This window comes from Microtus ochrogaster, unplaced genomic scaffold (genome assembly GCF_000317375.1).
Source record: "Microtus ochrogaster isolate Prairie Vole_2 unplaced genomic scaffold, MicOch1.0 UNK1, whole genome shotgun sequence".
NCBI lineage: Eukaryota > Metazoa > Chordata > Mammalia > Rodentia > Cricetidae > Microtus > Microtus ochrogaster.
In genome coordinates this window covers 2,901,578-2,914,322 of record NW_004949099.1, presented here as the reverse complement: position 1 = coordinate 2,914,322, position 12,745 = coordinate 2,901,578, and the positions used below count along the sequence as shown (strand labels likewise).

At 40.4% G+C, this 12,745-nt stretch overlaps 1 protein-coding gene across 1 annotated transcript in view; it reads left to right on the top strand.

Annotated features, from left to right (window-relative positions):
* Positions 1 to 1,203: 1,203 nt before the first annotated feature.
* Kbtbd12 (kelch repeat and BTB domain containing 12) overlaps positions 1,204 to 12,745 on the top strand; it is an 80,667-nt gene continuing 69,125 nt past the window's right edge. Inside the window, exons 1-2 of the mRNA XM_005364848.2 lie at positions 1,204 to 1,238; positions 9,596 to 10,777. Coding sequence (XP_005364905.1) covers positions 9,708 to 10,777 — 1,070 coding nt within the window. The 5' untranslated portion in view covers positions 1,204 to 1,238; positions 9,596 to 9,707. The remainder of the gene's footprint in view (positions 1,239 to 9,595; positions 10,778 to 12,745) is intronic.

The window sequence follows — 12,745 nt, the reverse complement described above, 5'->3', positions numbered from 1 at the left end:
GTGTCTCAAATACGACAAGCAAACCTTGAACTATGAAGCCAAAAGCCCCTTGAACTTCTGACCTCCTGCCATCACCTCTTGGGTGCTGGAACTATAGGAATGACCAATCACCCCCAGCTTGGTCCTGACCTTTAAGAGGAAGGAATCACACACAAAAGAGTCAAAGTTTCTAGAAACAATGAAACAGCCAGGAGACAGATTCTCTCCTAGAAACATGTGCCCACTGACACCTTCATTTTAACCCATTGGGAAGACATTTTCTAATTCTGATCCCCAGAGCAGTGAAACATTAAATGTAAGGTAGAATACCATACTGAAGCCATTTTGTCTTATTTTAAACTAGCTGACTTAATACTATTTCTTTATCCACAAAGTAAAGACTCTGAAAACACTTCTCAGGGGTAAGTTTCCCCTCAACTGAGAACAGAATTAATCTTTCCTTGGGACCCCCCCCCCAAAAAAAATCAGAGCTGATTGCTTAGGTCCAATTGTCAGCTGTCATGAATAAAAATATAGAAAACCAAATCAAAACAATGAGTTGTTTCTAAATGTGAATTGGTCATGTGATATCTAGTACAAATTATACAAAAAAATAGAGGTTGTATGTCTGAGTTTTATAATTAACTGGTTCCTGTGTTTTATTTGGCAACCCTACCATAGACCGTTCTCAATGAGGTCACAGTTTAAAGACTAAGTGAAGTTTTAAACAACGTTTAAAGACTAAGTGAAGATTTGTCACCTTCAAAGATCCAACTTCCAAATTCTCTTTTAGAAGGTGTCTTTTTAGGCTCCTGACACACCTCGTCCCTAGCACAGGGTGTGCCGCGGGGAGGCTCTGGCCTGGCATTGAGCTCCTGGACAGGCTGTGGTGCGGAATCGGCGCGGGAAAACCCCCGCGCAGGCGCAGAGCACTTGCTGGGTCGGGGTCTGCAGTGGAGTGTGTGTGGAATCGGCGCGGGAAGACCCCCGCGCAGGCGCACACTGCGGCGCCTAGCAGAGACGCTTCCCGCGCAGAGACCAAGCACCTGTTACCTCGGGGTGGCCGCCAGCGACGTCCTTGTCCTCGCTGGGACGCCGCCTGTCCCCCCCCCCCCCGCCCTGTCTATTTATAGTTCTTGTCCGCACTGGCCCATTTCGGGCAGTGTGGTCAGTCAGGCCCGCCCGGCCGTGCCCTCGACCCCGCGGCGTGCCCAGTCACGGCGCCATCGCAGCGGAGCGAGCGGGCCGGGCGGCAGCAAGTAAGTAGGGGCCCAGAGGGGACGCGCCCTCGGGTCGGCCGGCGAGGGTCAGCGGCCGCTGGGTCCCCCTGTGGCGTGATTCATTTGCGTGCTTTCCATGATGATGCTGTTCCCCACCCCACCCCCATGACCCGTTCCGTCCCAGCTAGACGCTAAACGCCATCGAGGTAAGGGCTCGCCTGCCTTCCTAGAGCTCCTTAATAATGCAGGGTTCGGTTCGTTTAAATTCAATCAGCGCTGAATGTATCCCTGGGCAACTCTCTTAACTTTAAAGCCAGGAATATAATTGCCCTGCATTTTCCCCACATGATTCTTAAGAGGAACTAATGAGCTATAATGCATATTAAAGCACTTGGGAAAGTAGAAAGAACTGCAAATGCAAAAACACTGCGAGTTCACCAAAGGAAAGAGAAAAGAAAGCATGTTTGTCTTTATCATCTCTGTGACTCGTTATTACATGCCTTGTATATGTTTGGGGGAGAATTATTAGTATTAAACAAATCAGGGAAACCACAGCACTTAGGTGGTAAGCACTTTCAGAGCCATCTCCGACCACCACATTGGTAGATGTAGGATTGGGGAAAGGTGGTGATGGCAGAAACAAACCCAGCAAGGGCGTGTGACGCTGTAAACCAGGGGTCGCGAACATAGATGGCTGTAAAATACAGTCTACAAGGAGAGAGTAGAGCAAAGCAACGTACGATAAAGAATGGATGACACTGAGTAAAGGTGAGCAGATTTGCCGTCTGAGGAGCTGCAGTTGGCTTTTCAGGTCACATGGGAATCAAGGGCCCGTTGCTGCCGTGTCTCGCTTTTCCCCTAGAGATGTGGGAATGTTTCAGGTTTGTTTCTTGAAGCTGAAGAAAGCTCTGTTGCTTGTTCCCCAAGTGAGGCCTCTGTCTTAGAGAGCGAATGATGGCGATGGGTTAATCTTGAGGGCGGGGTGAGACGTTGATGCCATAATGCAGCACATTTCCTGGGAAGGGAAGAAACTCTTCCGGGTGAATTTTATAGTTGGGCAAGAGGATAATAGCTTAAAGTTTAAAAGCATAACGTTTAAACAAAGTAAAAAATCTCCCAAACTGACATGCAAGATAGAAATGTACATGCAAACTAGAAAGGGTAGGGGCCGGCATAGTGGCACGTGCTTTTAATCCCAGCACACAGGAGACCGGAAGGCAAGATCTCTGTGAATTAGAGCCCAAGGAAGACTACCTAGAAAGAGCCTGTCTCAAAAAATATTTCTAAGACAAAGGGGAGGGGCGAGTGCAGTTATTAGGAAAGAACTAGTACTAAACTAAGCGTTAATCTGATCAAACCACGCCAAGCAACTCTTACATGCCAAGTGTCACCACGGACATAGAGAACTGAATGAAACAAAGCCCTTTACGTCAAGAAAGTGGTATCTGAGCCGAATTTTGAAGAGATGGACAAGGGAAGACACCGAGAATTACATTATGAGTTAGAATTGCTAGCACTTTAACACTATAAAATATCTACAAGGAAGGAAAGTCAGGAAGTGAGGCCGGCAGTGGTGGGAGGAGCCAGATTACAGGGAACCCGCAATACTTGAATCAGTGGTGGTGAAAATTGGCCCTTGATAATTTTTTTTTAAGTGTGAAGTAATAATTTTCTTCATGGTCGCCACTGACTTTTAAAAGGCCTTCTTAATAAAGGATTTTGTTTTAAACATTGAAACTGGGATATTATTTTCTGCCATAATGTTGACATTTCTTGGTTTGTTAACTTAAGTCTATTGAAGACAGTTTTGGGAAAATTAGATTTTGGAGCCTGTCCTAGTCACTTCCGCTCTTCAGTCGTTTGTTGTTGTTGTTGTTTTAAGTAAACAAATAAGCAAAGCTTTGATGTTGGTCATTTCTATCATGTCTGTAACCTATTCCCTGTTCCAATAAACACATAACAATTCTGAATCTAGTAACTTCTCCTATCATACAGGTCAATGCTAAAGAAATTAACAAAGAAGTGAGGGATAGCCACAAGATTTCAAAGCTGTTGTCATTCAGACCAGATAGGAGGTTTCTGTACTTTCCCATCTCTCATAAGTTGGGCTGCCTACACTTTGATATGTAAATTTACAATATATGAAAATTCATAATGTATCTATTATTTCTCTGCATATGACATATCAGATAATGTACAGACATCATTTTCAACACGGCTAAGGTTTTCAGAAGCCATAAGTGATTAATATTAATACAGTCTTAAACACATTTCATGAAGTTTTCAATATATAAAAAAGGGCTTAAAGAACAATGAGGTGTGGATTGAGTCCTCACCATACAGCTAAGGAAATTAAACATTTATACAACTGAAACTCCTTGTCATTCTGTCCTGTTTGTCTCCCTTTCTTCCATACCCCATGAAGGCAACAACTCTCCTGAAGTCAGCGCGTATAACTGCCTTCATTTCTTTATGTTCTGGTACTGCCGTACAGGTCCTTCAAAATACATAACATTTAACTTTTTTTATTTAGGTGTTTTCAAATTTATGAAAAAAATCCAAGAATAATATTAAAAATTCTGTTAATACACTTTACCAAATTCATCAACTATTTATATTGTCAGAATATATGATCTACACTTCTATATCAGAATAGCCTACCATAGTGTATATTTTAAACACATTAATAGTATGCAGCACTGCACGTACTGGCTTTGTGGGAGCCTAGGCAGTTTGGATGCTCACCTTACTAGACCTGGAAGGAGGTGGGAGGTCCTTGGACTTCCCACAGGGCAGGGAACCCTGACTGCTCTTGGGGCTGATGAGGGAGGGGGACTTGATTGGGGGGAGGGGGAGGGAAATGGGAGGCAGTGGCGGGGAGGAGGCAGAAATCTTAAATAAATAAATAAAATAGTATGCAGCATGTATTCTAGTCTTTTTCATAACCATGTTTTTAATACATGAAGATCATGTTTATTAATTTTTCTGCTATACAATATTCTTTTGAGTGAATATGTTATAGTCTGCTAATGGATATTAAGTTGGTTTTTGCTATTTCAAACAGTGTTGGTATGAATTTTAATTACTTTACCTTCTACTAAAGATGGGGAATTTTCTTAGAAAGAAAAGCTTGGTCATTATCAATCATTCAGAAAAGGTGGCAACTGTAAAGATAGAGGAAAAATGATAAAATCAAACATTGTGAAAGGAAACATTTAACTTTTGTAATTCATTCTTTGTGTCTTTCACATCATGCCTCCTGATTCCCACCTATCTCCCTCCCCCCCAAAATAAAACAAAATAAAATTTAAGAGAAAAAAGGGAGGAGCTCATTGTGGCAGCTAAAGTACAACACAGTGAGTCACAGTAAACCCGTGTCCACACATTTTTACATGCCCGCATTCATTGCAAAGAATCATTGGTCTGATTCTAGACCCCTATTCAAGGTCTCTGAAAGCAAAGCATTTATGATGTAAAGAAATTGACATTTCCGCCCCCCATTAAATTTATAGCAGTGCATTTCCCTAAACTAAATATAATGGACTAGAGTGTAGCTGCATTTTGGATTTGCAGAGTAATTAGGCTTTATTCTTGTGATTTATATTTATCTTTGCTACTCATCTTTCTCCATTATTATGGGTGCTATTATTACGAATGCATCGGTTCAGCCTGCTGTAAATTGGAGCGGAGAATAACTCCCCATTGACATCATTGAGAACAGTCACACAGTTTTGTTCTGCTGATGAAAGGAGAACACACTCTCTGCCCTCATTGTGAGAAAAGTTGCTGTCAGCTCTCTCCATTATGGGCTGTGTCTGTATCCACAAGGGATTCGTGTATGCACTCACGAATTATTTTTGTTTGAAAAATGTTTGTCCAGGTATGCCCTGCCTTCACTTTACCAGGTAGATTTTACAAAGATAATTACATGTATAACCTTATTTGTTTCTTCCAACTACTCTTACATAATTCTCAAAAGAAATCCCAGGTGAAGGAACTAGAATTTAAAGAGCTATGAAACATGTTCATAATACTGGGATATGGCAGACGAGGACTCAGACCAAGGCCTCAATAACCAAGCCCAAGTTCAGTCCCTAACTGTGGAGCTGTACTGAGTTTGCTGAGTCACTGTGATGATAAAAATTTACCTATTGTCCATTTGGGGGGCTAAAGACTGGAAAAATGGCTTTGTTTATATGCTTTATCTTCATTGTTCGGATGAAGAAACCAAGATTTAGGAAAAGTTAAATCATTTTAAAATGACAGCAAGCAACTAGCTTAACTTCTGTCTGCCACACCAAAACCTCTGTCTCTTAAATGTAAAGAAACAATGCTGAGGATATTTTTGAAGTGTGGTAGCTGATTTAACAGCCAGGCTACTTTTTTTTTTATTTCAACCAGCAAATTAATTTGATCTCTAAAGCCAAAGCAATTAGAATACCTTTCAGAAGCCTATAAATAGCAATTAGAAGGAATAGGTACTTAGCAAATATATATGTCCATTTAAAACATACATAGTAAATGATTCTTTAAAATGTTTGAAACTGTCGTTTCTGTTTTAAAGGAAATTGAAGGGGTTTTGTTGTTGTTGTTTGTGTAAGCTAATGTTTGAGAAAGAGGAATCACACCCAAATACACCATTTGTTCAAGAGAGTTTCTATAGGTATGGATAGTATAGATATAGTTATGAACAAATAGTTGATATTTTCAAAGCAGACAACCAATTCTCCAAACTCTTGAGCTGAATTTAGGATAAGAAGTGGAGATTAGTCACCAGACAGGATAGTGTCCTACTCTCAGACTTGAGAGTGGGTTTATTTATAGCTTTGGAGCAGTCGGCAACCTGCCACTTGTTTTTGCAAAGTCTATGAGCTAAGAACAGGTTTCATAATTTTAAATAGCTTTTAAAAGTCAAAAGAAGAATATTATTTCATGACACATGAAAATAGGGCATGTTAAATCTGTGAAATTCAAATTTCAGCATCCAAAATTAATTTTGCTGGAACACGGTCGTGTTCCTTTGTTTATGTTTTTTTTCCTCTGTGGCTGCTTTTGTGCCATAAGAGCAAAGTTGAGTGGTTGTGACAGAGCCCAGATGGCTTGCCTGGCATATTTATCATCTAGCCCTAGGTTTTCAGCCCTTGCACTAAAAGGAGTAAGGATGCAGACTTAGGGGTCAGATGGAATTGGGTTCACAGTTCAGTCTGTTTCCATGTATAATGCCTTGGCCATTTTGCAAGAAGCCAATAGAAAAAAAGTAACTTACATGATTAGTGTTTTTTTTTTCCCTCTTGAGACAAGATATTATCGTGTAGTCTTGACTTCTCTGAAACTCACCATGTAGATAAGGCTAGTCTTGGACTCATAGAAATCCTCCTGCCTCTACCTCTTCCTAAGTACTTGGATTAAAGGTGTATACCACCATGCCCAGCTTGTGATTGGTGCTTTTTATGAAGGAGGAGTAAGAATACAAGATTCTGATGATTCTCCTCAACAATATGATATCTGAAAATATAAGACTACAACTCACTGATGTACATAATTACAGCTACCTTGGGCCACTTTTCTCAATGTTTCTTCAAATGCCATTTATACAAGCAAAGGTTCTACATTTCAAATGATATCATTCTTAATTCAAATCAGCTTTAACTGCCTCCAAACTGTAAACTGATGATAATGCATTTTCAAACCCAAATTGCTCTGAATACTCTGCCTCCTTCCCTGGGTTTGCTTTGTCCTGATGCTGGCTCCCAGGAACATGGCTGCAACTGTGTCAAACATATGGGCCTCTCAGCCATGGAGCCAAGACTCAAAGCTCATTGCTATAGCCACCTTTGGGTGTCATGCCTGTCCTTGTACCAGTAATACTAGTAAGGGATGTAGGGGCCTATCTTTTTCTAGGAAGGTGGGTCGGATACTAAGGGAAGCCCAACATCATCCACCGTAAAATCTATGAGCCAGGAGAGCTGGCTCAGTAGAGGACTGCTCTTCTAGAGGACCTAGGTTTGATTCAGTATGGTGACTTACAACTGTCTGTAACTCCAGTTCCAGGAGATCAGACAACTTTTGCCTGGCCTCTGTAGGTACCAGATTTACATGGTGCACAATTATACATGCAAACAAAACATCTATATACATAAAATCAAAATAATAAAAAATATTTTAAATGCCACCTGTATTATATTTATGAACAAGCATAGACCCATTACTTACTTAACTTGAACTTCATTTTTTAATCTCAATAGCCAAATGTAGCACCAAAAAGTCCATCAGGTAGAGTTAGGCTCCTATCCTACATATGTGAAATCATAGGATTATAATCATAATCGTTGGGTCTCAAGCATCAGTTTTCTAATATTATCAAGATCAACATTCTAGGAACTGACCAAACTGCCTATGGTGTGTTAGATCATGGGCACCTTGTTTTGGAGATGTACTTGGCCTTCTGACATCATGAGCACTGGTATGCTTTGATGGCTTCTTTTTTTTTTTTTTTTTTTTTCGAGACATGGTTTCTCTGTGGTTTTGGAGCCTGTCCTGGAACTAGTCTTGTAGACCAGGCTGGTCTCGAACTCACAGAGATCCGCCTGCCTCTGCCTCCCGAGTGCTGGGATTAAAGGCGTGCGCCACCACCGCCCGGCCTTTGATGGCTTCTTATACATGAATACAAATAAAATACTAGGTTTGTAAAAATAAAAAAAATTACTTCCTTAGCAAGGTGGTGGTGGCACATGCCTTTGATCCCAGCACTCCAGAGGCAGGCAAATCTCAGCTGAAGGCCAGCCTGCAGATCAAGTTCCAGTACATCCAGGGCTTCTCAGGAAAATGCTGCCTCAAAAACCAAAAACAGAAGAGAAGGTACTTCCTTAAAAGAAGGTTTCTGTTCTGTCCATGGTAAGGAGCTTGCCTAGCACGTGTGACACTCCAGGTTCAATTCTGAGATCTGAACAGCAGTAAAATAGCTTGGGTTCTTTTTAGCTCCAACTATGATGTTTATGTATAAAGTGATGTGATGATGTGTCAGGATCCCTATGTAAGAATGAATTGGGCTAGTCATCGTGTGTAGAAGAGGATTCAGATAAATAACAGTCTCTTAATTGCCCATAATTGTATAAAAATAAATAAATCTGGGGTTTGCTTTTAACCAGAAAACCATCTCCAAGTAAGCTTTAAGCTTTAAGGAAGTAAACCAGAAAAGCAATGCCAGAATGTCCAGCAGGTAGAATTCTCTGGCAGTCTTAGTTCTTAGCTCGGATGGTTGTTATGTCACAGGCTCTCGCAGTGCCTGTTGGGTCTTATAACTCCTTACTATGTATAAATCACTTGCTTATTGAAGTGAATTTTAAATCAACACTCAGAAAGTAAGAAAAAGGCAATCTTCCATGAAATGTCTAATTCTTTACAGGACTATAGAAATTTGGGGACTCACTACCCTTTCTATTTGAAAACTATTCCTGTTCTTATAACCTCATGTTTCTTTCTTAAGCATCAACTCTGCTGCCATCACTATTCATTGTCACTGCCTGTAGCTTTGTAGTCAAGAGAGACTAGAAAAAGATATAGAGACTAGGAACCTCTCCTCACAAGAGCTCCTGGCTCTGAGAATGGCTTTCTTTAAATCAAAGCAGCTAATTAACTTCCTTGAAACCTCATGTTTGCATCGCCTGGGGAAGGCGAAGGTGACACCACCAGCTTAGAGACTTTTAATTAGACTAGGGCTTTTAAAGGCAAGAAGCAATTCAGTCTGTGCCACTGTGAAACAGGGAACAAAGAAAAGCTGGGCAATGAAGGAAGACACATTTAAGCTTTAAATACCAGGAATTCAGAGACCAGCAGCCATTGGCTTGTATTTTAAAACTCAGTAGGAATGAAATTTTCATTACCTACCAGTCTGAATAATTTTTCCCATCCAAAAGTTTAATCAGAGTATGGACCTAATTTCAAGTGATTCCACTTTCCGGGTCTATGTACCCTAGTCCTTGTCTTATGGACTAGTCATTACACATTGGTTGTGTGTTGTGGAGGGGTGAGTGTAACACTGCATCTCTTTAGAAATGATATTAACAGATCCTTCTGTAGCCTCAGCCCACAGGGTGACCCATTTGATAACCAGAAATGGAATCGCAAAATTTGCTTATCTTTTTACTTTCTCCCTTCACTCTGAGATTCTCCAGCCCTAGAAGAAAATCCCGCTGATGATTAGCAGCTATTGCAGTAGCAGTTAATAATTGATGATTTACACTTCAAAGTCTTTTTAGACATGAAGTAGTTGTCTTAAATTGCTCTGCTCTGAATGTATAATATTTATTTATAAATGCTTCTTAGTATTAATGCTATGCATTAAGTATAAAGAAAGTTTTTTCTTAGACAAAACCTGCTTTTTTTCTTACCCTCAGGACAGTTTCATGGCATCTCTGTTGATTTGTGAGTAATCAGAAATGCAAATAGCCCCTGAGGAATCAAGCTAAACTGAAAGAAACATTACTTACAAACTTCAAGGGGCGTATCATGGAGTACCAGACTGAGGGAAAGGAGAAGCACCAGCATAGCTTGAATTTACTAGATAAAATTAAGAATATGAAAGAATTAGAAGAAATGATTGACGTAGTGCTTATAGCAGAAGAGGAGAAATTTCCTTGCCACAGACTGGTCCTCGCTGCATTTAGTCCTTACTTCAAGGCTATGTTCACCTGTGGACTACTCGAGTGCACTCAGAGGGAGGTCGTACTCTATGACATCACAGCAGAAAGTGTGTCAGTGATACTAACCTACATGTATAGTGCAGTTCTGGACATCAACAATGCCAACGTACAGACCGTAGCAATGGCTGCCTACTTTATGCAGATGGAAGAAGTCTTTAATGTGTGCCAAAAATATATGATGGACCACATGGATGCCTCCAACTGCATAGGAATCTATTATTTTGCAAAGCAAATAGGAGCAGAAGATTTATCTGATCAGTCAAAGAAGTATTTATATCAGCACTTTGCTGAGGTAAGCCTACATGGAGAAATACTAGACATCGAAGCTCACCAGCTTCTGGCACTTATTAAGTCTGATGATTTGAATATATCCAGAGAAGAGAGCATTCTGGACTTGGTTCTGAGATGGGTAAATCATAACCAAGCATTGCGTACAGAGCATCTTGTTGAACTTTTGAAGCAAGTCAGACTGGAACTTATAAATGCTTCTTTTCTAAGACAGGCCCTAAGAAGGAACACGATGCTCCTTTGTGATAGTAGTTGCATCGACATGATCCAGAATGCATTCAAAGCCATCAAGATGCCCCAGCAGCACTCCCCTAATCTTCGCTATGGCATGGAGACCACCAGCCTGCTGCTTTGCATTGGGAACAATTCTTCTGGAATCAGATCACGGCACAGGAACTATGGGGATGCCAGCTTCTGTTATGACCCCATGTCACGGAAAACCTATTTTATTTCATCCCCTAAGTATGGGGAGGGTTTAGGAACAGTATGCACTGGGGTAGTCATGGAAAATAATACTATAATTGTGGCTGGAGAAGCAACTGCCTCTAGGCTCTCTAGACAAAAGAACAAGAATATTGAAATTTATAGGTTTGTATCTCATAGCAGGTTTTGTATTTTTTTATTTAGTTTTGTTAAGATAAGTTCTCATTATGCAGCCATGACTGGCCTGGAACTCTCTGTGTGTAGACCAGGCTGGAACTCACAGAAATCCACCTGCCTCTGCCTCTTCAGCAATCTTTATATGTTTTTTAAATCTTGTTTTGACATTAGCAGTTGAAGAAGTACTGCTGAGGGGTCACATTTTAAATTAGATATAATAAATATTCTAGTATAAGTCTCTCATAAAGAATAATATACAGAACATCATATTATATATCCACAATATTGATATAGCATTATATTTATAATGAAGTCATTCATATTTTGAAATTATTTTTCTTTTGTTTTTGTTATTATTGTTTTTGTTTGGCTGCTTCTAGGCAGTGCTAAAAATCAAACTCATAGCTTTGGCCATGCTGGGTAAGTGCTCTCTCACTGAGCTCCACCCACAGCCTGCCTTTTCCATTAATTGTTAAGACATAAATGAATTTTTTTTTTATTTTCGAGACAGGGTTTCTCTGAAGTTTTTGGTGCCTGTCCTGGAACTAGCTCTTGTAGACCAGGCTGGCCTCGAACTCACAGAGATCCGCCTGCCTCTGCTTCCCGAGTGCTGGGATTAAAGGCGTGCGCCACCACCGCCCGGCCATACATGAATTTTTAATGACTTAAATATGTCTATGTTATAATACAATTGTATTTTTCAGTTTTGACTTAATTATCTGTATGATCAGGCATAATATATATGTAACTTATAATAACAAGAAAATTTTGTTTATATAAACTCTTTTCAATTGATTTTTTTAGTTATTATTTAGAGTAGTAAGTAAATTTTTTAATGTGGGGTCTTATGTATCCTAGGTTGATCTAAAATTCACTGTGTAGCTAAGGATAACCTTGAACTTATGATCATCCTGCCTACAGTAGTGCTAGGATGTCCAGTTTATGTGTTGGGGATCGGACCTGGGGCTTCCCTCATTCTAGGCAAACACTATACCAACTGAACAAGGGATCTTGCTATGTAACCCAAAATAACTTCCAACTCCTATTTCCTTCACCTTCATGAGTGCTAAGATTATAAGCATGTGACTCCTCACCTGCTAGGACCTTTTCCTTAACTAGAAAGTTTTCATTCTTGCCCTCAATTTGTGAATCTTCCCTAAACCTTCAGCATTACTGAACTTTGGAAGAACCTTCAGTGATAGTAAGAGAAACAAGATGTAGTTATATAGATGCTTAGCTACATAGTTACATAGCTACCTGCTTAGACATAGATACACAAGTCTGTATCTTATTTGTGAAAACACATTTAATTTATGATGTTTGTGTTTCTGAATGCTTACTGTTTCACTACATGAGTATGAAATATGCACATGGAGTAAGTACTAAAAGGTGTAACTTTCCTTCAGGATCCTTCCCTTCTTGTCAGGGTTTATTCAGATTTTTCAGTCATAATGTAATTCTGTGACAGTAAAGATGGAGCAAAGAAGGAATTTAGAAGTCTACCATTTCTCCTCACTTATTAGCACTACACATCTGTCTTGAGCCTTTCCTGTCTTTTACACAGTCATGGTTTAAAGATTGTGTCTGATCTCACCTAGTGGTGACAGATTACAGAGTCCTGGGTAAACGGTCTGGATCCACACCCGTGGTGGCCAAGCATGTCACAGGCTACAGGAGCGTCCTTCCTCAGAATTGTCAGTAGACTGCAAAGTGAGTATGAAGGCCTTACAGGAGGAATGGGCTCGGGGCTCTGACCTTCGGGGCAGGATTCTTGCCGTTCTGTTTCCTGGTATGGCACATGCTTTGTGCTGGTGCCCTTTCCATCTTGGGATCTTAATTAAAGAGCCTTGGGCTCTTCAGATATCTCTTTTGTCTCTCAGCAGAAATTACTGCTAATAAGCATCAGCCCTGGTTGTGTGTGTGTGTGTGTGTGTGTGTGTGTGTGTGTGTGTGTGT